The sequence below is a fragment of the Lagopus muta genome, chromosome 10, assembly GCF_023343835.1.
Source record: "Lagopus muta isolate bLagMut1 chromosome 10, bLagMut1 primary, whole genome shotgun sequence".
Classification (NCBI taxonomy): domain Eukaryota; kingdom Metazoa; phylum Chordata; class Aves; order Galliformes; family Phasianidae; genus Lagopus; species Lagopus muta.
This window is the reverse complement of record NC_064442.1, coordinates 13,438,047-13,462,466: the sequence shown is the minus strand read 5'-3', so window position 1 is coordinate 13,462,466 and position 24,420 is coordinate 13,438,047. Positions and strand designations below refer to the sequence as shown.

Here is a 24,420-nt window from a genome sequence, read left to right as displayed (position 1 = left end):
GCTATATCTGTGAAAAGCCTCCAACCACTACAACACCTCATTTCCTTTCCTTTGATTCTACAAGAACAAAATACTCCCACAAAGTTTCCCTATTCTGAGGTCTCATCACCTCACCAATTCTTCAGGGTTGCATTAGCAACAGTTCTTGAGACCCCACTTCCTTGTCTTGTAAGGCACACATCTGATGGTACTTCTTTTACATAAACATCAACAGCTATAATATACCTCATAGTCGAGTTCTCTTTTTTAAAGATTTAGAATTTACACAGGATTTCCTCTAAGACCCCAGGAAGTCATATGCACAACGACTACCAGACCATAGGAACTCCCAGGCCCCAAAGCACCGCTCGATTCACTCATCACCACCCTGCCACACAACTCCACAGACGGATCCCTCTTACTCAGCAAGTTATTTGTGCAAATCCACGTTTTGCAAAAACCCGCATGTATTTTCCTTTAAATATTAACCTAGCTTCCCAAAGCATCACTTCAGTTTCCAGCGCTACCGACGCACAGAGCAGCGGCTCGCCCCGCAGCCAGCCCCCTCCCCGCAGCACACGGCCGCAGGTGCCCCGGCCCTCCGCGACGGCGCCGTACCTTCCAGGCCAGCAGCAGCACGTTCATGATGGCTAGCAAGGGGCAAGGGCCGTTCTCGTTCTGGGTGATGACGGGAGTGTTCTCCTCCTTCCAGCGCACCCACTTGATGTGGTACACCGACTGCCCCGGGAAGCGCTCCTTGGAAGCGGCGAGGAGCTGCGCGCCCGCGGCGGGCCTTTCCGCATCATGCCGCGGGGCCGGGCCCCCCGGGGCGGCCTCCACCGCCTCCTCGGCGTCGCTGTTGAGTTCGGAGCCGCTGGGGCAGCAGGAGTGCAGGTTGGAGAACGACTCCAGCGAGTCCAGGCTGCGGGACTCCTCCCCCGGGGGGCTGGCAGCCCCGCTGCTCCCGGAGCCGGCCCCCGCCGCCGCCCCAGGGCTCTCCGGGAGCGTCGGCCCCGCGCTCTCGGCGCCCCGCAGGGGAGACGCGTCCCGAGGGCCTGCGGGGGCCGGCGGAGGGGACGGGCTGCGTCGCCCACCGCCCTCCTCACCGGGCCCGTCCCGGCAGACGTCGCCGGCCGCCGCCTCTCCCGGGAGGAGCCGCTCGGTGGCGCCCCCGCCGCCGCTCTTTAGCGGGCCCGGAGGCGGCGGGGGCTGCGCCGGGCTCTCCATGCCCGGACCGGCGGCCACCCGGCTGCTCCGCGCTCTATTGGCACAGCGGCGGCCGAATCTCCGCCGACGGATCCCGAGACGCCATGACAGCGGCGGCGGCTCCGCCCCGCCGGGGACGCGTGGGCGGGAGCGGGGAGCGGCCGCGGGTCACGGCGGGGCCCGGGGCGGGGGCGCCCCTAGGGCGGGGCCGCAGCGGCCGTGGGCCGGGCCGGGAGGAGGGCGGCGAAGGGAATCGAGGGGGCCGAGGGGAAGCGGACGGGAAGGGCGCACCGCCCCAGCACGAGGCCGGAAGGGGCGGCAGGAGGCGGGGCGGCCGGGCCCGCGGCTGTCCTGAAACACTGCGCGGGCCGCGCCGGGTGTCTGAGGCGCAGGAGGGCACCTCGCCTCGTCCCGCCCTGCCCTGCCCCGCCCGTGCAGCCACGGCCCCGCGCCTGCGCAGAATGGGCGGCGCGCGGCGCCCTGCCCGGCGGGGCTGAGGTAGAGCAGGGCGCGGCCGGACGCTGTCCCGCACTGCCGGGTTTCGCTTTGTGTGGGGGTGTGGGAGCTGTTTTATTGCGGCTGTTAAGCGTCTCTTTCAATGGTGAGGGTGGCTGTGGTGAAGATGACGATTTCAGAGCTAACGCAGTCCCACAGAATAACGGAGGTATTTTCTCCGCCCTGTAGCTGCCCACGCCCTTTGGTCGCTCGCACAGTGTGAGCGCACTTTGGGGAGGGCTCACCGTGCTCCCGTTCTCGCTGTTCTCACACCTGGCTCCGAGGTCCGCTCGCCACAGCGGAGTTTCCCACAGGCAACTTTCCTGGGGAACCGAGAAACCGAGTTCCGTAGATCCGGTTTCATCACAAACTTCTCCCGCGTCGTGGGAAGGGCGGTTCTGAGGAGAGAAGCGGAACGGAGATGGAGTAGGGGAACCTTTAGGGCCACTCCCGACCTCCCCGCTCCGCTGCAGGCCACGCGCGTTCAGCGACGCTGCACCGAACGCCGAGCGGCTTTCAGCGCGGTGCAGCGGAGGTGCGGCCCGGTCCTCCTCCCCCGCGGGGGGGCGCCCTGCGTCTTTAAGGCGGGCGGCGCTCTCGCTCTCGCTCCTGCTTGGCTCCGCCCCCTTCGTGTCGCGGAGCAGTGGGACACGCCCAGAGCGCGCGGCGGCGGCGGCCCCGCCGGTGGCGTCTCTCGGACTGGTGCGGGGAAGGAAGCGGCGCGGGGGAAGCGCCGGGTGCGGCTGCCGCTCGGTCCCAGAGATCCGCGGGCGGAAGCCGAGCGGCCCCCGGAGCGTGGGGACAAAGCGGCGGGAGGCGAGGAGCTCGCCCCTCCCTATCCCGGCGCCGGCCGGGGCGGATGCGTTGCGGGTAGGCGGCGGCGGGGCCTGGGCCCGGCGAAGATGGATCTGGCGAGGACGATAATCCTGCTGTGCTCCTGGGCGGCAGGCGCCGGAGGTGAGGGGTGGCCTGATCCGCTCGGACCGCGGGGCCTCGGCTGGGACGCGGCCTTCCGCCTCCGCCTTTCTCCCTTTCCTTCCCTGGGGCGCCGGGCCCTCTCCCCGGGGCGGCGGGCCGCCCCCCCTCGGCTGGGCCCGCTCTGCTCATTCTGTCTCGGTGCTCCCCCTGCGGCTGGCCCGGTGCCCGAGCCCCGCTGCCGGCACGCGCTCCGGGAGGCCGAGGCGGCCGTCGCCTCCTTTCTTCGCTGGGCCGTTCTCCTTTCCCTCTCCCCGAGCTGCCGCGCTTCCCCCGGCGCTCCGCTTCCTCGGGACTTGGCGGTGCTGTGGGCCGCTTCCCTCCCGTCCGACTGCCTCCTTCCGCCTCGCCTTGGGGAGCAGCCTGCCGGGCCGGGCCGTGCGGGGTGACGGACGGAGGAAGCGGCCGTGCCCTCGGGACGCTGTGCCCGGCCCTAGGCCGGGGGAAACCCTGTTTCTGGGTTCTGACACAGAACGGGAAGTTTGGACGGGCTCCCGCTGCGGGTGCTTCTCGGCGTTCGGGAGCTGTGGGTAACGTCCCGACCCGTTCTGATAGCCTGTAACCAAGGTCGAGACGCGATAGGAAATACTTTCGGTTTTTCACGCGATTAGATTAGCGAAGTAGATTTTGGGGCTGTTTCCTGCACAGGATGGGTGGAGCGGCTGCTTATAGGGTTTCTTGTTTGGTTTCCTCTGTTTGGCTTGGCACTTCTCTTTATCCCGGCTTTCTGTGTATCAGCGTGTCGGTTTCTGAACAAAGAGTTGACGCTGAATCCTGGCTTCTGCACGTTATCAAAAAGTAACATCAGAGCACAGGAGAAGTTCAGCAGGCTGTGCTTGTGGCAGTGAGGTGATGCTGTGATAATGGGCAAAGTCGTCTGCAGGAGCACAACTCATCCCGTTATTTATGTTGTTAGAAGCAAACAAAAGATTTTCTGCATGACTTTTTCCTTGTGACTCCTATTAAATTATTAAGAAAATTATTAGCATGCTTTTCAAGGTCTTCTTTTCTAAACTAAACTCCTGGCACTATTAATTCAGTGATTCATTAACAGTTGTGAGAGTTGTAGGCAGGCAAGTATGCTTCAAAGTTCACAGCATTTTAACTTGTCAGCTATGCTCTGCATACGTAGAAGTGACTTCATGAAACATATTTTGTTCTGGAAGTTTGCGTTATAGTTATTTTCTTTGAGAAAACAATGGGCACCTTCAGTGTTCTTGGCATTAGGAAGTAATCCTTGTTTTAGTTGCATTCAGTGTTTAGCAACACAGAGCAACCTTGAAACAGCTTGATAATGCTGGGTAGGAGCCTAGGAATGATGGCTGATCTGCATCTTGGCATAAAGCTTTCCTGGGGGAAGTTTATTGTGACTGTTGAATTGAAGTTCTTTTAATACTAGAAATATCTATTAGCTTCTAATCATATTTCTATAATTTCTTAAGTACTACAAGTTATTACTGAAAAACAGAGTTCTTCATTTAAAAGACCTTCTTCTGGGAGTGTTAATCCTGGGGAAAAAGAAAAACATCAGGTTCATTGTTGTTATCAGTGTCACTGTGAGAACAATTCAAACTGGAAACAAGTGGAAACAAAGGATACCTGTGCTCAGTTGTGTATGGCTCCTCTTGTGCTCACTGGTTCTCCTCAAATCCTGAAGCTAAGTAATACATCTCTTTGAAGGTGTATAGTTTGAAACCATGCAGGTACTTGAAATATAGAATTTTCAAAATAAGTTCTTAGTCCGTACCTTTTTCAATTGTTCATCCGTACATCTAGACTGTGTTGTGATAGGAACATTTTTTGAGATACCCAAGTGTGTTGAATCCTTTCAGAATTACTTAAGGCTTTGTCTATATGCTCTTGTTTATGCTCTGTTTTAACAGTCTTCAGTTAATGTTAAATAGCACTAGATTAACAGGTCTGATGGCAAGCTTAATTCACAGTTTGTGCATCACAAAGTCAAGCTCTTAAAATATTAAGATACCATATAACTTTTACTTATGTACTGTTTTATTTGATGGTTTATTTGAGGAGAAACATCAGAGTAATTTAATGCCTTAAAGAAATGTGTTTCAGTTAATTGGAAATCTGGAAGTCAAGTTAAAGAAGCTCAGTCAAAAGTGATCACTGTGTGAGTGAGGTGTACTGCAGTGTCTGTTATGTATGTATAACCATCAGTTGGGGTTTATGGTTAGAACAGGAGTTACCAGCAGGTCAGTTGGACAGGACCTGAAGCACTTCCTTGATCACATTCTGATATTAGATAACTTTGGGGGCTGCTCTAGAAGTTTGTTTCTTTACTGTCACAACTTTCATAAAGCAGGAATCCCAGCTGGTCACTTTGAATACCATTTCAGTAATGTGAAAAGAAATAGGAGAAAGGTAGAATTTATCTTAAATAGATGCGTATATCTTATGCTTCTAGTACATAGTGCTTGGAAATTTTAGGCTTGCGTAAAACAATATATGAAGTGAATCTCTGTTCTTCTTTGACACTCTCAGACTGTGTGTTCAGAGATCTGTTCTCTGGCTATGATCTGTAATTTTGACAGGTATGAACAAGTTCCTAGTTGGGGGCAGTGTCCTTTGTGACTGTTTCATTGAACGCAACAAAAATGCATGCAAGTGTATTAAACAGTACATAATTGTAAATGGTGATGCTCTTTAAGGAATGGAAATAACTGATAAAACCTGTCTGAGGGTGATTTTTAGAAGTGTGGAAATAGTGCCAGGAAATGTGAAGAAAAGAGAGAATGAGACCCCAGAAGGCAAGAGTGGCCATGCTCTGGCCTGGCTGGTCAGATGCTGATAAGATTGCAAATATATTTGAAAGATATTCTGATACAATATGCTCCTCTATGTTTTAGGACATTTGAGCTTTTGTGTTTCAGTGCCTTGTGCTGCTGGATATTGAACAGTCTATTGCCTGCTGTGCACATGAGAAATTCTTTTCTGAACACATGAGGGAGTTGTGGGAAGGCGTTTATAAACTGTCAGCATCTGAGTGGTTAAGTCTGCATCCTTGCTATAGATGGAGAAGAACACCAGCCTTCATTAAAATGGCTTTCAGCCTTTAGCACGTATCTGGGATTTACAATTAAAGCACTTGAGATTTTATATGGCTGCATGAGATGGTGTCTGGTAAAGGCAGCTGTCAAGTTATTTCAGAAATGCCCGTGGAGATTAAAAATGAATAAGATCAGGTGTATATATAGTAGTTTTGAAATATTGCCACCCAAGAACCTAAGGCTGCAGTGTATTATTGCTTTTAAAAGGATCTGAAGGTTCAGTGATGCAATAAGAAGGCGCCACTCTATTGAGCTACTTATTGAGCTGGTGCCTGGTGGTCTTTCCCTGGTCATGCACTTCCACTGCTCCTCCTTTGCTCCCTCTGCTGTTTGATGGCATGAGGAGCCAATTCAGCCTGCTAACTGAAGTGGAAGAAATGACTACTTTCTTGCCTGACGTTTAACCTTGCTGGTTTATTGTGCAGGAACAGGTTCAAGAAGAGCATAGGAATGGGGGAAAAGGAGGGTAAAAATAAAGCAGACATCAGTTACTCTAGTGATACAGTGCTGACTATGCCTTAAATGTGAGTTTTGAGTGAATCGCTTTTGGTCATTCGCTTCACCAAAAACTGTCTTGAGCAAAAGAAAATACATTTTTCAGTCCAGTCAGTTTTAGTGCCAGCTCAAGGGAGGGGCAAAAATGAGATAGATGAAAGAGAGCAGCAGGACCTGCCCTTCTGCTAGCAGTTGTGAAACCGCAGCCCAGATTAATTGCTCGGTGAAATTCTGATTGGGAAACAGATAGTGGGGTTACTGGCTTTTGATGCACTTCAGCACAGAAGCACTGAGTTTGAATGCTACATACATTTCTTAATGCTAGTTACATATAAAGGGTATGTTTTTAAAGAGACAAACTATACATTTAAGAAACTTGGAGAAGTACAACTTCATTAAAATTACAATAAATATTGTCTTAAGGATATTTGTCACAAGCTGAAACTTCAAGTCTGTAAATCAGTGATGATGCTTGCAATAAAGAGTTGTCTAGCAAGTTAGCTTACCCACTGCACAGTGTCTAGCAATATTTTGGGTTTTTTTTCCACTAACAATCTTGAATTGCAGTTGAACTATTTGCTATTGTTGTGCAAATCTTAATCTGTTTGTCTTAACTTCACCTTTTAGAACAGTGCATGCTTGATTTATCCACATACTTTATAGACAGTTACCATCTTCTACTATGATGCAGAGAAACTGTTCACGTTGCTGATTTTCAGTACTGTGAGTTTCTACGTGTATTTCCTCCATAACCTTTGCGGGTACTGAGGTTGGTCTGATAAGTCTGTAGATCTCCAGGTCCTCCTTTGAGACGGGATGACACGTGTCTGCCAGTTGTCAGGAACCTCCCTCTATCTCAAAGACTTTTCAGAGCTGGTAGTCCCTGAATCACATCAGTCAGCTTCTTCAACACTCTTGGATGCAGCCCGCCTGGTCTCATGGATTTCAGGATGTCCATTACCTTCCTTGCTTTACTCCCACAGACTGCAGAGGTTTCTCTAGAGGGGAAAGAATTCTCAGTGGGCTGGGGGGAAGGGGAGAGCACAATTAATGAACATCAAGTTGTTCAGCATTGACCACCAGATAACGTTTATATATAGCTGCTCAAAGCGTGCCAAGAGGCTTACAGCTAAAATCCTTTGTGTAATGTGTGGAGCTTAGGTAGAAGGTGAGAAAGTACATCTCAGGCCTGTCCAAGTGGGGTCTGTGGCTGGTCAGCAAGTAAGACAACTGTAGATTCCTGGAGCTCTCTATTGGTGCTGAAGCACTCTAGATGCATACACGCAAGTCTTCGGCATGGACTATCACCTTGAGATGTGTAGGCAGAACCTCTGGATGTTTTGGCCAATCTTGTTTAAATTAAGTCCTTCCTTTCATTTAATTCTTATTCCAGGAATATAAAGCTTTGTTCTTGGAGGATTTTTCTCTTGGGGAATACAACATTTAATTTACCAAGTCCATGGAGGGCTGAACTGTCCAGTTTGAAGGCTGTTCCATTGGTATCTGTATCCTAAAGTGCTGCTGTCCTCTAGCTTAGCAGTTCCCCAAAGTATAACATTGGCTTATTGCGTTATAGTGCCTGGAAAGGCGGTGTGCTGTCTTTGATGTTCAGCTGATGCAACACATGACACTTGTAGAACAGCTGTTTTAAGCTTCGTCTGGTTTCTCATGCTTCAGTATTTCCTGCTGCAGGCTGGTTGCCAGCTTTTTTTCGTAGATATGTCTTGGAGTCCCCATTCCAAAACAACAGTTTTTCAATGACAGCAAGGTAGTCACAGGATCTCATTACAGTTCTGTATCTGCACGTGCGCCATTGTAACCGGTTGTTGGGCTGCGCTGCTCTCAGATTCTTCTTCCTTCTCAGTGCAGAATCCTGTAGCTACAGAAACTGTAGCTAGTGGAGGTATCTGCCTTGTGCACCTCTGTGAGAGGCACCTGGTGGGTGTTTGAAGATGTACTTGCAGTTCTGTGGGCGTGCTGCTAGTATGTGGTCTGGAACACAGAACCTGGCAAGAGTATTTGGAGACATCCCTGCACCAGTATGTATGCTGTACTGGAAATAAACATTGTTTTTCCATCTCAGCAAACTGCTATTGGCATCTGTCTCAACCCAGTCAGGTTGGGGTTCTTGGTGTTCTGAAATTCCCTTGGGCTAAATTAAGGTGAAAATGTGCCAAACAATTGGTTAATTGTTTATTTGTATCTTGCTACAATATTTAGCACAAGACATGGAGTAGGTATGTATTTATCTAAACCTTATTGCCAGTAAGTTATGATGATATGTCTAGCATTACATTCTAATATAACCTGAAAAGGGAGACAGAAGGGAGAGGAAGACATAAAAAGAGATCAGATGGAGAAGGAAAATACAAATTTGTTGGTTTCAGCATGGCCTCTGTCAGACAGTGTTCAGATGGCAGGTGCACAGCTGACCTTTGAGTAGTAATCCTTTTTATTTATTGCAAAAAGGGGAGTTTTGCATATGTGTCTGTAGTTTGTATGTACGATGGGAGTAGGTGAGATTCAGCATTTGCACACGTGTGGAAGGGAGAATGGTGGCACCAACCCTTTCTTCCAATGGATTGGGTCATAGAGACTGTCCCTTACCAGGTTGGTAATTGCAGGGATGGCTGTCCATCCTCCAAGGTGCTCCACACCCTGTTCAGCAAACACTTGGAGTTCCCTGTTCCAACTGCAAACCAAGTACTCCATTTCCATTCCTTCTTTGCACATAAGCAGCGCTCCAGTACTTGAGACACTGAAAAACAGTGCTGGAGTTTTTCCATGGCACTTTGCAGTACATCATGGAAGTTTTTTTTATCTTAAGAAAATTTATTTTTTACAGAAGTTGAGTTACTTATTAAGCTCCCTTTGTGAAGAAGAAAATTATTTTTTATTTGTAAATGGTTTTATTAAAAGGTCATGTATTGGTTAGAGACTTTGGTCGCTACAGCGGTGGTAGCACTTTGCTTGTTTCTGCAAATGAAAGTTAACATATATGTTGAAGTTTTCCATTCTATTCTGACTGAAGTCCATCTTCAGGAAAGCTCTGAAATGACGTATGTTCCAGGTGGGATGCAGCTGCTGGGGAGCGTTTGTGTCAAGTGCTGGTTGTGAGAGTACTTAAAACATAAGGGCTTGGGTAGCTTTGGTGTTTGTTACAGTTCCGAGGAAAGGGAAAAGAAATAGCACTGCTTCCTTTTGTGATCACAGGGAGCATGTAACTTCACTTTGGCAGAAGGAATTGCTTTTTGATTTCTGAGGGATTTAACTTCAGCATAACATAGAGCATGTTGCAAGGCTTTATATTATGAGAAGTCTTTTGCTGTCTTATTACAGCACGAAGCATTTTAAAACTATTCTTTGCATGACTCAGCTTAGCTTTCCACCTGCTCACAAGACCTGAAACAGGTGTGCAGCATTGTTGGATCTTTAATAAGTTGTTACGCTTGAAAACTTGTTTCTGGGTGCCTGAAGCTTTTTAAAGAATACCTTGCCTAACTGAGAAAAATGGCCCAAAGCAATGTAATGGATACATTCATAGTATTTTCCTACTGCAGAAAAGTGGAAGATAAGTTGTTGAATAGTCTTGGGATTAGAGAACACAGAAGTCTGCATGTTATGCAGCATACTAGCTCCTTTGTTTTGATGAAGTTTTAGAGTTACTTGTCATATTCTAGCCTGCATTTCTTTCAAAATTAAAGCTTCAGTTTAACTGACACCAGTTAATTCTGAAGTTTTTCTTTAATGCTGGTATCTGGAATTGGAAATCATATACTGGCAGTCAGGTAATTACAAGAATTGTTTAAAGTCGGTATGTTCATCAGTCTGATAAAACAACTGGACCCAGGCTACTGGTGGTTTGTTTATTGTAGCTCTTTTGCACAAGGAGGTGTTCGTGCTTCCTTGTGTGGGGGTGTGCCCACACTGGTTAGAGAAACACAGGCATGGGCAACTTTCTTCACCCTCAGCATTCTTCATGCTGGCTGCTGAAGCTTTGGATTTATTTTGTCTCTTATTTAGAATTAATGCAGACATGCTTAAATCACAAATGTTGTGAATGTTAAAGGCACCTGAGAAGCCTCTGTAAAACCGAGTAAGAATTAGCTTGTATTTGGAGACCGAGAGGAAATTAGAATGAAGTTTTGTTATTGGACTGCATTTGTCAAAGGCAGCATTTGCCTGCAGTACTCAGAGTAAATTTTAATGCATTTATCTGCCATGTATCATTACCTGAATTTTAAAGAGAGATGGCAGTATCATCTTGTGCATGTTGCTACTGAATGCAAGTGATGAGCCTGTGAGTATTAATTTATTTAGTCATTTTCTGTATCGCTTATTGAGGTGTGTGGAGGTGAGACATCAATCACTTGGAAAGGAACAGGAGCACTGAGAAATTTACTGTATTAATTTAAAGAAGACCTCACAACAATAAATACATGGAAAGGTAGATTTGTACTTTTGCTTCTGAAATTGTGGTGTTAGAACAATAACTTTTTTCCTTGTGAAAATGTAACTATTTGCTGTATATTACTGAGGCAAAGCTTGAGAAGGCTGAAGCGTAAACTAAAGAATGTCTGTTTCTCTGTAAGTAGGAGGTTGGGGAAGGAAGGCTTTGAAGCTCGGTTTGGAGCCAGGAACAATGGAGCAAATGTGTACAGAACAACATTCCGTGTGAAAAATAACAAATAGAAAATGGAGAAGGGAAGGAAAAAAAAAAAAAAGAAAAGAAAAAGCTTTGTGCAACCCTGAAAGAGAAAGTGATGCCTGACATACCATTGATTTGTGGGCGCCCAGACTTCAGAACACAGTGCTAGATACTGCTGTGCTAAGTAGGTGCTATGATATTTAAGCAATTCTTGTATTTCTCCATGTGGAAAAAGTAAGGATTCCAGGCTCAACCTGGAATTGGAAATGATTCTGCTTGTGTTCTGCGTTCTAATTTTATGTTGTTAGTGTAAGATTCTCTTCTTGTGCTGTAGCATTCAGCAGAGACTATTCAGAGTTTGTATCAGCTTAATCTTTTCACTTTTCATAAGTGAAGTACAAATGACCTTTGGTATCTTTTTGTGGAAGGCCATGTGCTCAGCTAGTCAAAGTGAGGCTGGTGCATTTGGTGCACTCTGTCACCTTGTGACTTCTCTGATCACAAAAAGGATGGGACTGATGGCCTTCAGCAAAAAGGCAGTTTTCCAAAACAGTTGTTCATGTTTTGGAATGTGCTGCAGCAAAGGGGTCGTGCGGGGAAGAACTCATGGAGATTTTTACTGAACACTGACAGTTGTAAATGCTGCTCCTAGAAATAAATTGACAGCGTATTGATTTTGCATAACCACTGGAGTTGGTGCTTGCCCTTGGGTGATGCGATCCCCAAAGTAGTTTCTGTGATGGTAATGAATAGCTGATCTTCAAGAACAGTTGCTTCTTTGGATCAGCTCTTTGGGGAGCTGATGATGCAGAGGCATTCTGCGAGCCTGTTTCAGACCCGGTGGATGTTTGCATGCTGGTATTCTGAATATCAAAACGTGCAATTACTCTGAATTTTTGTAACATTCTGTTTGATATGTTTATGTATGATATGTATATGTAACATTGTTTGATATGTTTAATTCCTTCCAGCTTAATGTTTAGTGCATTAAGAAACATATATGATTTGTCATATATAATCTGACTTAGAAACCAGATCCACCAAAGTGACTTGCTCTTGAAAATGGTAGATTGCAGGTATCTAAGTAATTCCTCATGATTGTACATTTAAAATGCTCAAACTATTTAAAAATGTTTTCACCAAACAAAAATAATCCTGTATGTGCTACCTGTACTTCAGGGTGGTTTGCTCCCCTGTTGTAATCTTTTTGTCCTCCACGTTATATTCTACTGCTTCAACTTTGTTTTTTGTTCTTTTGATCACAATGAATCAGTTAATGAATCAGTTTCTCTTAATTCTCTACACAAAGTCTGTGTTTACTTTTGGCAAGTAGATGCAATGCTTTTCAGGTAGTTCACTGATGGCATCTGATTTGGGAGTGCAGTAAATCTTCTTGTGAAGAGTGTCTGGAGGATGTGCATACAGGGGATGGGGCCCAGGGGGTTGTTGAGATATGAAAATACACTTCTCATTAAATGAGTGCTCTGCGCTCCATTTACCGTGTGTGTTTCTGTGATCATGTGGGCTCTGTTAACTGTGAAGAACATGAATCCTGGATGGAAACTGTGTATCAATTAGGGAGAGTTGACCAAAATCTGAACTATCTTGAAGTCAATAATATGTATAGTGGCTCCTTGCCTGGAGGAAAATAGTAGCCTGTTAGCTTTCTCCTTGATCCTGCTCTTGTGATTGCCAGCCAGCCGGTGGGCTGTTTGGTAGGCATCTGAGCAAATCTCAGCAGTCTATCTGACAGGTGTCTGGGCAGCACAAGAAGTTTTCTATCGTGTTATTGACCTACTAATGCTAACCTTGGTGTGAAAAATACTGTGTTGAAGTAAAAATACCTGGTGTTTAGTGGAAATACAAGGCTGATAGCATCCTCCTTTATGTGCATGTTTCTAGATCTGCAAACAGCTCTCAAATGCTAGTGCCTGTAGTCAGTTCTGCATCTCTCTTCCACCATGAGGATGGGAGGACAAGAATAGTTTTCCACTTCTGTCATTCATTCTTAAGTAAATCAGAAATAATATCTTAAAAGGAAATATTCAAAATAGACTGAACTGAACCTTTAACAAAACTCTCCCACATGATGGAACATTCCACGTTATACAAATATTGTATTTCTGGATAGTATGATTTGCTATTAATTTTACTTGATGATCTGGCACGTGGAATGTATACCTTTTGAGCAAGTACTTCAGTGTGCCGTGGGAGCAGAGTGCAAATGGATGTATGGTTCTTTTAGGGAAACAGAAGGAAGATGTGAAGCTGTTGAACTTGGTGTGTTTGGGTGTGAAGCACGTCTCATGCGTAGCATTCCTACCGACAGTGATGTAGTTTGCATTGTGGAGTAATTTTGGTTGAAATGAAAGTGGAAGGAGTCCACCTCTGCACTATAACTGCAAGTGTTTATTCGGTCTGTGGAATTAGAGTAGAATGAATCTGAAGTATACAAGGAACTGAAAAAGATAGCTAAAATGCATGTAGAGTGAAAATTGGGTTCTCATTGCCAGCTGTTGTGCTCCAAGATATCGCACCTCATAGTGTGGTTGTAACCTTAGTAAATTCTTAGGCATGCTAACCTGCTAACCTTTACTTCTTTCTCTTTTCAGGCCAGTATGGAAACCCTCTAAATAAATACATTAGACATTATGAAGGATTATCTTACGATGTGGATTTGTTACACCAAAAACACCAGCGTGCCAAAAGAGCAGTATCGCATGAAGATCAGTTCTTGCGCCTCGACTTTCATGCTCATGGAAGGTTAGTGATGTTTCTAAAAGGTATTTGCTTTAAACATTTTAGTCTTGTGTTTTTTTTTTAATTATAGTGATATATAAATGCTGAAATACAGTTATTCATGTCTGAGAGAATATACTAAAATGCAATATTGGCAGTTTATAGCAAGTGTTTGCTCTGGTGTCCAGTGTAAATGTCAAATTGCTGCTTGTAATCAGTTCAAACCTGTGCTTGTAACTGTTAACGGACTTCAGAGATTCAGTGAGTAGAACTGGGAACAGAATTTCATCAGATTCTGACTTTATTGTGCAGCCATGGCATATTTGTTTACAAAAACTGTGCTGAACTTTGAGCGGATTTGGTTTACTTGAGGAACTGCACAGTTTCAAATTGCGTTCCAAACCACAGATTTGGCCATGGAGTGTTCTGTTACATGTGTAGTGAAATGGCGTTTTTCTGTGTAGCTTAGCAATTGTTTGACATGGAGAAAACATAATTGCTGTTACAAGATTGCTTAGCCATACATTGAATTTCTGATTTGAACTACTTCAAATAGTGAAGTTAGATCGTCAGTGTGAGTAGTGGAAGTATTATTTGTGGATTTCATTTAGAAAGTGTTGCTTCCTACTTTTTTTTTTATAATTGAGAAGAAAGAGTAAGTTAAAGTATTTCTGTCTTTGCTTTTCTGCTGACTGCACCCTGTGCAACACCATTATTTTAATGTTTTTTTAGCAATGTGTAACACCCTTGCTTGTCTAATTATTCAAATTACAAAGGAAATAACTAATGCTTGATAAATGTTTGTTATCCATATCTAGAAACACAGGGAACTTGACAGAGCAAAGGTAATACCGCATCTTTTGAATGTGTTTGGAATGTTCATTTGAGTAAATATTCTCCTTCTGCACTAGCTTGTAATTTCTTCAAGGACTGAAGTGTTGCTATTGGCTGTATATGGCACAATGATTGAATTTCAGTGCACGTTCCCAAAAGGCAAGTGTTAGGGTTGTATTTGCAACTGCTTTAGAATAGCAACCAAAGTCCTAAATTTGAAATCCTGTCCTTAAATCCATGTTTTTGGGTGTGTTCTTAGTCCAATGAATTTTATTATTTGGTGGATAGTCACGCTGTTGCTAACTCTGCCTTATCTTCACAGGCAATCAGTAGCCTTTCCAGCTAAATTCTTCTTATAATATAGGTCTTTGTTTTGAGTTGGCTTCTGATGAAATGGTTGCCTTATGGAGATAGGAAACAATGCAGAAGCTGTCTGAGTATCTACTGCAGTTCACTGCTGGAAGTAGCAAATGGAGCTAGCTGGACCACAAATGTTTTTATGTTCATCATTGTTCTCAAACATTGTTTGAGAAAACTTTCCTTATTTAATCTTCATCTGGAAATCAGAGTATATGGTTTAAAAACAATCTTTTCAAAATTCTTATTGTTGGAGGATCTAGAATAAAACTGTCAGATTTAATGCCTGAATTCAAACAAACCAGCTGCTATTAGATGCTAAAATACTAGCTCCATATGGCACTTTAGATCCCTGAAAGTAGGCTATGAATTCTTTTGAATTATCAACTGTGTACTGTAGATGAGTTGGCATTGTTGCTTCAAGAATGGTGCAAAATGTGCTTATTCCTGAAAGGCCTGAAGTAAGTAGGAATTCTTGAAACAATAAGGTCTTGTAGTTCATGTTGTTTTAAAGCAGTACAGTCGTGTATCTCACACATGCCATTTTACATTGAATGTTTTAGTGTGAATTAATTTAAGGCCCTTTGGGCCTGAGGAAGATTCACACAAAATTAGTGAATGCAGTGTTAGCATTAGCTTGGGGGGGAAAAAGGTATGTAAATGGAGTAAGCAATGCTGATGGCACTAGGCTGCAATACAGTGAAAGAATTTAATGTGATCTAAGTTCATTTTGTATGTCAAGGTAATGTCAGCAATTCCAAAAATTATGTTGGAACATGACTAAAATTGAAAGGATGTATTTGCCTTTGTATGCTCAGTCTTGGTTGACTAAACCAAATGTATACTGAATGCATGTTTACTGTCTTTCACTTACTGAGTATAGCAGAACGATATCTTTTTCAGTATAGGCATTTGCAATATATTGCAGAATATCTTGAACTAAGCTCCCATCAACTGCAGATGTCAAAAATATGCTGGATACTTCACTGTTAGAAATTACATTTTGAGGACAGAACTTGAAAACCTTGCCTGGTGTCGGATGATCTCTGAACTTTAGAAAATAAGAATTCCTGACACTCAGAAGAATGAAGAAACTACCTTTATGCAGTATTTATCTGTGCTGTCAGCCCTTCTAATAGCTTGCACTTTTTTTCCCCTGGTTTGTCCTCTCAGTCACCAATCTGCAGCCACTTTGTCCCATCCCTGTTGGCTCTGATTGGTCAGGCTGCCTATGCAACATGAGTGAGTGAACAAGTAGAATTTTTCAAGCAGTACTTAAACATATAATAACGTTTTATTTCTAAGTTAAAGGTACACCAAGAGCTTTTTTCAGCTGTTTTGCAATTTAATTACCATTTTTCATAGTTTTGTTTTTTTTTTTAACCTAAAACTGTATTTAAAAGAAAAAAAAAAAAGCTGTAAGTTGTTAAGTTCCAAGCTGCTACTGGAACATCTGGTCTCTACATAGTACTTATAATAACTGTTACTGGAAGTGCTTGCAATATACCTGCACCATCACTTCTTCACAGCAGAGATAAAAAGGCCCTTCATATGGTTATGCTTGGAAATACTTTTTCAGTTGTTTAATACTGTTGGATTGTTTCTATAAAATCTGCAAAATGTGGACTTCAAGAGTAAAAATTCTTCTCTGTGTTTAAATTTGTGCTTAGAAGTCATTGCAGCTAATTCCAGGGTTTTTTAGCTCCACGGATTGAAGTCTTAAAAATCAGCTCCATAGGAATAAAATGCCATACAGACTGAGGCTATGTCAGTTATGCAGCTGGAACAACCTGTTCTTTAGGCTTCACCTGAGACAGTTTATCTGGATTCAGAGGTTCTGCTGTTTCAGCTGCCGACCATCATCTGCGATTGCTCTGCATTAATGCCTGTAGGGGCTTGCTGTGTGATACGAGCTGTGCTGTTTCTGCTGTAACCATTTGACTTTTTTATTCTCTGTTCTACAGTAATTTGTTATCCATTTTATTGCCCTTCATTATTCAGAGATAACAAGTTTGTTCTTTAATAAGATAGTTATTGACTGAGCAGGTTATAAAAATAAAGGGAACTGCCCAAAAGGAGCTGCTTAGTTTGGCTTTTTTTTGTCCACCTGGTTTTTCATTGTTAGAGCCTGGCACAGCATGTATGTTGTCAACCTTATAAATAGAGGTGGGAAGGTTATTTTGGATAAACAGGAAACCAGGTGACACAGAATTTGTGTTTCCTACTAAAAGTTTTTACTGGGGGGGGGGGAAGAGGAGTTTATTTTCAACCCTGGGTAAAGATTAATCTGCTCTTAAAAACAGAAGACTGTACTCTTCAGGACAGAGAAATAATTGACCTAAGTTATAAGAGTGTAAACTAAACATGTAGCTACATGTTAACTGACTTGAATGGTTTCTGTTATCTGAGCTGGCTTACGTGTTGACAGCTATGTATATGAAGAATAATCAGTTAAAATAATCAGTGGCTGCATTTCCTTAGAATGTTATCTTCTGGAATAACAAGCTTAGCAGGTCTGTCTTCTGAAGATCTGGAAAGAAATGAGTGGCAATCAGAAATGCTGCTATAAAGGCATTAACCACAGACCTTAGCTGTGAGGTTGGGATTGCTCCCTATTTTTATGCTATAGATACTGATGTACATTTTTAATATAAATACTTACCAAAGGACAGTTCCCCTGTCTGCATCTGCATGGCTAATAGAACGATAAGTGCAGAGATTCCATCACCTGCTGTTTCAGATATTTTCTTTAGGACAGGTAGAAGAACCTTGGGAGTTGTCAATTGATGATGATGGAATACATTGTGTGGGTTTAATAGTAAATAGGAACAGCGTAAAATAAATGTCCTCAAGAGTAGATACAGCTTATGAGTAAGAAAAGAAAAGAAAAGCACCTAGTTTCCTTTTTTTCATGCTGCTGATTATATCTTTCTTCATTAGTTCTGGAAAGCAATATGCTGGCTTTCTACCAGTGTCCTAATATATCAAATGTTTCATCATGGCAGAATCACTGACCTTAGAAGGTAACTCATAATCAAAACAAATGGAATAATAGATCAAGCATTAATTCTTACGTGTCTACCTTTTATATTCTTCTTGTCAAATGCTGTCAGCACATGCACATAGCCTTCTTTAAGAAATTTATTAATAAAAAAACCCCTGCTTTCTCTGTGATTAGAGCACAGAATTGAAATAACTGGAGCCCATGGGAAACTCATGTTTTTTAACTAAACATGACACTGTCAGCTATTTTTCTTCAGTTATCACTGTGTGCTTGTGAGTCTGATAGTCTCCCTGTGGTAAACTAAGGGAACATCAGCGTCTGTTTCCTGATAGTCTCAAGGTACTGCAATTAATGAGTAAGGCATGGCAAAATGTAGCTTTTAACAAAGTTGATTATAGAACAGTGTTAACAACTCTACCAAAAATTTCAGCTTCCATTGAAGAAGCAGCCATGCAGTAACTAAAGAATGCCTTGTTACTCTATCAGTTACCAGGTGTATGTAAGACAAGCAGCAACAGGAAAGGTCCAGTTGTGCTCTTTATTAGTTTGTTTCTATCCTAGACAGTCCTACTACTGTGAAATGTCTTATGCAAGTTAGTAGATGTGGAAAAAGCATTATTTTTTCTGGGAATAATTACCTTCTGTCTGGTATCTCACTAGCCTAGAGAATACTATAGAAATGGTAGCTACAAAAAACCCCACAAACACCTTCTGATGCCTCTTACTTATTCCACTGTGGCTTGTTTTGGAAACTAAGTTGATTAATGGTATGGAGGAATCAGTGGTTCTACTCTGGGACCTCCTCTCTATAGAAGAATTCATGAAGTTATGGATGTAGACAGGGAAAGAAAACTGAGACTTGTTCTCTTCCATATCATTTTGAGAGGGATAGAGATTAGTTTACAGAAACCTTAATAAAGGGGAACAGCTAGTGACTTTGAAGAAATTCACAGTAAAATTTAAGTAAGCTTCTGTATCAGATAAGATACTGAAATGGATTTTCTGTAGGATCTTTGGAGATCTCTTACTGACAGATGGGAAACGTTACTGGAGTTGATGGATGCATTCTTGATATTGTCTTTGAAAGAATGATGAGCTGGATTTTTGGGGGGGTTCATGCCATACATTTGTTTGATGCAGTCATTACAATTTGGAGTTTCCCCAGCTATAAACTGGCATCTTCTTTCAGTGTAATTAATTTAATTGTAATTTGTAAGAAGCGTACTGGCTATTAGAAATAGCAATTTCTCCTGTATCTTTTTGATTGAGTTTTTTGTTTTTGTTTTTTTTTTTGTAGTGGTATTCATTTAAGCATAACAGCAAAGTAACCTTTTTGCACTTTGCTATTTTTTTTTTCTTTTTTCTGGAGGCATACTGTGTTCACCAGAAAATGCCATCTTAGGTGCTCTTGGTGGGATTACTACATGTTCCAGCTCACCACCGGCACACAGCTATAGACTTATTCCAGTACAAAGTCTCTATCAGATATTAGGGAATGGAGGAGAGCTGTTCTGAAGTGTTGAAGATCTCTGGTCTTTTAATTTCAGTTCAGACATCCTTGAAGAGAGTCTGATCCTTAGTAACTATGGGGGATTTGGTCTCAGAGAAAACTTAAACTGAAGTGCATTTCAAACCTTTTGAAGGTACTGAGCAGGGTGTTACAAAGTGAGTGAAACTTGGTGATGTACTTGAGTGAAATTTGAGTTCTTATTGCTAGTCTTAATTTTGTCTGCCTGTTCATTTCCAATTTCTGTTTTGAAGAACCGTGCAGTATGGTTTAGCCTCTTGCTGCTTTTTTTCCCTCTCCTAGAAAAATGCACTGCCAGTAAAATTCTGGCCTGGGATGCCTTCTGGGATGCTCATGCATGTTATTTTGTCATCTTCATGATCTGTCAGCAAATAAAAAGCATTTCAGAGATAGCAGAGACATTACTTAGTGGAAAATTATTTTAAGTCAGTAGGTGATAATATAACAGTAGCTGTCTGCTGTAGGCCTTGCTAAGTGGGTGTGAATTGCAAACAGGTAACTGTTTGCATTCTTCAGTGAATGATTCTAATATTCAAATGCATCTGTAGTGAATCATTTCTTCATTTTAACAGGAGAATCTGCCCAGTTATTTTACATCCATGTTGAGACTCTGATATGGGCACTGGCAGTCCTGGCTGTAAGCCTGAGCATCTCAAGGAGTTGCTGAAGTAATCTTCCACATCTGCTAGCCGCATCTCAGAATTTCCTAACCTTGTGGGAGATGCTCTCCTTTGGTGGTGTGTTAGTGATGAAGCTTCTTGGAAGTTTCATTTTCACTGTGACAGCAGTAATAGATAGAGGTAGTTTGATTGTGAAGCAGTGTTTGCATTGTGGAATAGTCAGCATGAGTCACCAAGGAGCCCATACCATCTTTCAAGTATAGGCATGGCTTTTTCTTTATCTACAATATTGTGTTTTAATATACAGTTCTGAAATATTTATTACTGTAGTGTCATTATAATGTGCAAATGAAAATGGAAGATATATTTTGAGTATGTTACAGATGCATTAAAAAGTGGTTACTTTATTTCTTTTGTTACGAATATTTGGGTTTCGGGTATAACAGTAATTAACTTCCTTACATTTTGTTTACATTTTATGTAGGTTGCTCTGAAAGTAATGCCTCTTATTTATTTCCATGGAAACTCCAACAGCTAGAAAAAAGAGAATAACACTAGTTGATAGAATAAATTCTCAGCTACAAAACACTCTTCTGACAGAGCCACCATCATTAGCTGTGTGTTTTTGCCAACAGTGTACACGAGCCTGCATGCTGTGCTCATGGGAATCTGCACCAGCGCGGGTGACCCACTGTTGCCTCTGCTGAAGTGTGCCATCTGCTGCCTCACCGTGCTGACATCCACTGCTTTGTTTCCATACACATTCAGCAAGTGTCAGTGAATGTCAGTGGGTGCCATGTTTTCTGCATAGTGGAATTGATTTTCATGCCTTCGCTTCATCCACACTTCCATGTCAGAGGCCATTTTGTCAGACTGCCCCTCTGCTGCCATCTGTTGTATGGCAACAAAATGGAGTGGAATATTGGTAGGAGCGTTCAGCCTCTACTGCCATACCACCAACATCTGCCCTGAAGTTGTGGGCCAACACAGTAAAACAGGAGTGTTCCTTTTGGGGCAGTGCTGGTACTTAAATATTGGCAATGGAAATAAAATATACTGATAATTCTTGTTTGTTCTGCTTCTCAGTTGTCTGATGGTAAAAATTTCCCTTTAGTTACCTCTGTGTCTGTCTGGAGGAACAGAGCAAATCAAAGTCAGCATTTTAGGTTTAAAGCCCAGTGTTCTTAAATCTTGTAGATTTAACTACTTTTATCAAAAGCATCAAAATAGTCTTGCTTGAGTGAATCTTTCTAGGCTGTAATCTAATTCTTGTACAGTATAAATATTTTATATAGAAAAAATTCACAAATTCTGTAAATCTGCCTGTGTGAAAACATTGGTTAGAAGTACTTTGTGCTTTTGTAGTTGAGGCTTAAAGACAGTTTACTATCTCTTTTTTTCATTTCAGACAATTCAACCTTCGAATGAAGAGAGATACATCTCTTTTTAGTGAGGATTTTAAAGTAGAAACATCAAACCAAGTAATTGATTATGATACCTCCCATATTTACACTGGACACATTTATGGTAAGTACTGCACTTTAAAATGAATTAAAGTGGAAAACATTGTAAAACATGGTTTTAATAGTACATATGCATACAAGTGTATATCCATATTGTTAGGTTATCTTCATTATTAAACTTCAATAATGCATCTAAATAAAATTCCCTGCACTTTTATTCTCTGACAAGGCATACTGAAATGATTATTTTTACCCAATACTTAACTGTACGTCCATAGAAATTGAAATTCAGCTGTTTGTGAACTTATATTGGACTTTTTCTATAAACAATATTTATATATTTTAAAAGTTGCATTCAAAAAATAAATAAAGCAAAATTAGGTACTGTTCTTAGTTAAAGGAATTGAAGGGTTGTGAATGTCTCAAACATGTATTCAATCCATCCCACATTTAAACATAAGTACAGTTTTAAGAAAGCTATGTTTGAAAAGAAAAATGAATGCCTTGAAACAGATATTTTCCTGTGAAAGCTTTCAGAATTCAGTGTACACTCAGTGTTTTTTTATAGTTGCATGAATAGATGTATAAAAATAGCACTTGAATATCAGATTAAATGCTGTATGTCTGACACCCTTAAGATACAGAGTTCAGTTCTCCGCTGCATGCCTCTTAAACTTGTCCTTTATGCATCTGATCCGTGCTGAAGACTTCAAAGTTGTTAAACAGAGGAACTATGATTTTGGGGCAACTGCATTTCTTACTGTTGAATACTCCTAGTCTTTAAAAGTTCAGACACAATTTTCTCTAAGGATGTCTTACTCCTGTCATACAGTATATTACTATTTTATAGTTCATAGGTTTTAAGAAGTTGGAAACTGCTTCACAGTCAGGATTATTATGCCTTTATTATTCCTTGGCACTGTCTGATTAACACCTTGCATAGAGTGTATGCTTGAAGTTTGCATGGTACTGAGTGCCTTTAGCAGGGTTGGTTGGTTTTTTAAAGGCACTTTCTGTCATTAACAGGTGAGCAGGGAAGTTTTAGCCATGGGTCTGTTATTGATGGAAGATTTGAAGGATTCATCCAAACTCACAGTGGGACCTTTTATATTGAGCCAGCAGAGAGATACATTAAGGACAGAACTCTACCGTTCCACTCTGTCATCTATCATGAAGATGATATCAGTGAGTACTTCATTTTTGTGCTACAGATGAAATAATTTTTTTTCTATTAAATTTTTCTATCAAAAGCTGTAAGCCACTTGTAAGCATAAAGCGAGACTTCAGCTTGCACGTCACAGAGTGAATCGTGCTGTCCTGGAGTGATTCATATGAAGTTATTTTGTGAAAGAGATTTTTGACAAGCCTAAGTCCTTATTCTGCCATTGTAAGAAATTCTTAATAGTCAGGTTTAAGTGCATAAGCAGTGTATCTTCTGCAGTGGATGCATTTCTTTTTGTTGTTGTTTTGAAAAATGCCTTAAAATGTCCTGTCCCGATTGCTCTTTCCTGGGACCTGAAAAAGAAAGGGTAATTTAAGTTCAAGTCACTATGCACTTAAGAAACAACTAATAAAGGTGATGCTTGTGAAAAATAAAAGCTTCACCTGTGTGTGTATGGTTCAGAGGTCTTCAGATAGCTCATTAGAAGATGCAGTATATGTCCTGCTTTAAAAAGCTCTGCTGGGAGTTGAAGCTGATGGAAACATACGGGGAATACTACTTGAGTGGTATGGCCCCATTAGCCTAGCTTTGAATGCTAATGCACAGAAAGACAATAAAATACCATGGAAACCTTATTATGATCTCAGAACTGATGTATCAGATTTCTGCACTCTAGCTACCTTTGCATATATGATGTGTCTTCAGCTGGTACAAGTTACATAACTTGTATAGAGTTTTTGAATGAAAGCAGTTACTGATTTGGTGTACATTTTGAACACCACATGTTTTCTGACTACCTAAGTGTGCATCTCCCTGCTACTTACAAGACTTGTAATTGGAAATGAAGTAACAAGTGGGCAACTAAGAATGCTATCATCTCTGATAGCAGCTAGCGAAAGAAACCAAACTGTACTTTGTGGGAGCAAGTAATTTTATTTATGAAAATGACTGTCTTGTAGAAGTGATGTCTGTTGTAAATGGATTACTTGAAAGCTGGAAAAGCTAATAATGAACTTGGTTCTTATTATTTTATTAAAGTGGATGGAACAGGAAATATGTAATTTTGTTTATTTAGATGGTAGTACACTGTTTTTGCCCTTGAATCTAGTGTTATCAAAGCCTTCAGTTAGGAATGAAATCAGATTGTCAGAGATGTCTCTGTCTATTCCAAAGAATCACACTTAAGGAGCAGCATAATAGGGCTTCCGTATCACCAAAAGAATGGGCATTGCTGCTTGCTCAGCTTGGTTGGAAGAGCCCATCGTGCAGCTAATTCTAAGCAGTGCTGTTGGAAAATGTGCTACTCTGATTAGTTGTTGTGGGTGCGGAGTCAGACGTGCAAGTCTTCTGATCGTACAGCTTGGTGTGTTTTGCTTTGGTATCCCAGACACCTCTGTGATTGCTGTGGTCTGAAGTACCTGAAGTGTACAGCTGCTTCTTTTGCTTTCTGAGTAGTGCTTTTGAGAATACATTTTTATGCCTCTCATAAGAGCTACTTTTGCATTGAACTTCAGCTCAAAAAAAAAAAAAAAAGACTTTACAGTAGCTTTAAAAATGAAGGCAAACGCTGTGATCTGTTACTGTATTAACTTGAGCTAGCTCTTGCGAAATAGAGGCAAACTTTTAATGTCTTACACAGGACAAAGGCAACAAAAATACTCACATTACTAATCCGGGAGAAAGGGGGAGGGGGTGGAATCTTTGCTTTTATTTGGGATATTTTTTGGTCAGGAGCATTTTAGCCTTTTGAAACAATATGCTTTTTAGTGCCTTTCAGAAATCACAATGCAACATATGATTAGCATCTCAATGAGGTCTTATTCAGTAGTTAAACAAAAGGGTTTTTT

At 42.2% G+C, this 24,420-nt stretch overlaps 2 protein-coding genes across 2 annotated transcripts in view; one reads left to right on the top strand and one right to left on the bottom strand.

The window, feature by feature from the left end:
- MINDY2 (MINDY lysine 48 deubiquitinase 2) overlaps nucleotides 1-1,319 on the bottom strand; it is a 29,157-nt gene extending 27,838 nt beyond the window's left edge. Inside the window, exon 1 of the mRNA XM_048956843.1 lies at nucleotides 598-1,319. Coding sequence (XP_048812800.1) covers nucleotides 598-1,206 — 609 coding nt within the window. The 5' untranslated portion in view covers nucleotides 1,207-1,319. The remainder of the gene's footprint in view (nucleotides 1-597) is intronic.
- Nucleotides 1,320-2,311: 992 nt separating this feature from the next.
- Nucleotides 2,312-24,420, top strand: part of ADAM10 (ADAM metallopeptidase domain 10) — a 41,429-nt gene continuing 19,320 nt past the window's right edge. The window contains exons 1-4 of the mRNA XM_048955771.1: nucleotides 2,312-2,637; nucleotides 13,479-13,629; nucleotides 21,357-21,475; nucleotides 22,438-22,596. Of these exons, the coding sequence (XP_048811728.1) occupies nucleotides 2,583-2,637; nucleotides 13,479-13,629; nucleotides 21,357-21,475; nucleotides 22,438-22,596 (484 nt within the window). The 5' untranslated portion in view covers nucleotides 2,312-2,582. The remainder of the gene's footprint in view (nucleotides 2,638-13,478; nucleotides 13,630-21,356; nucleotides 21,476-22,437; nucleotides 22,597-24,420) is intronic.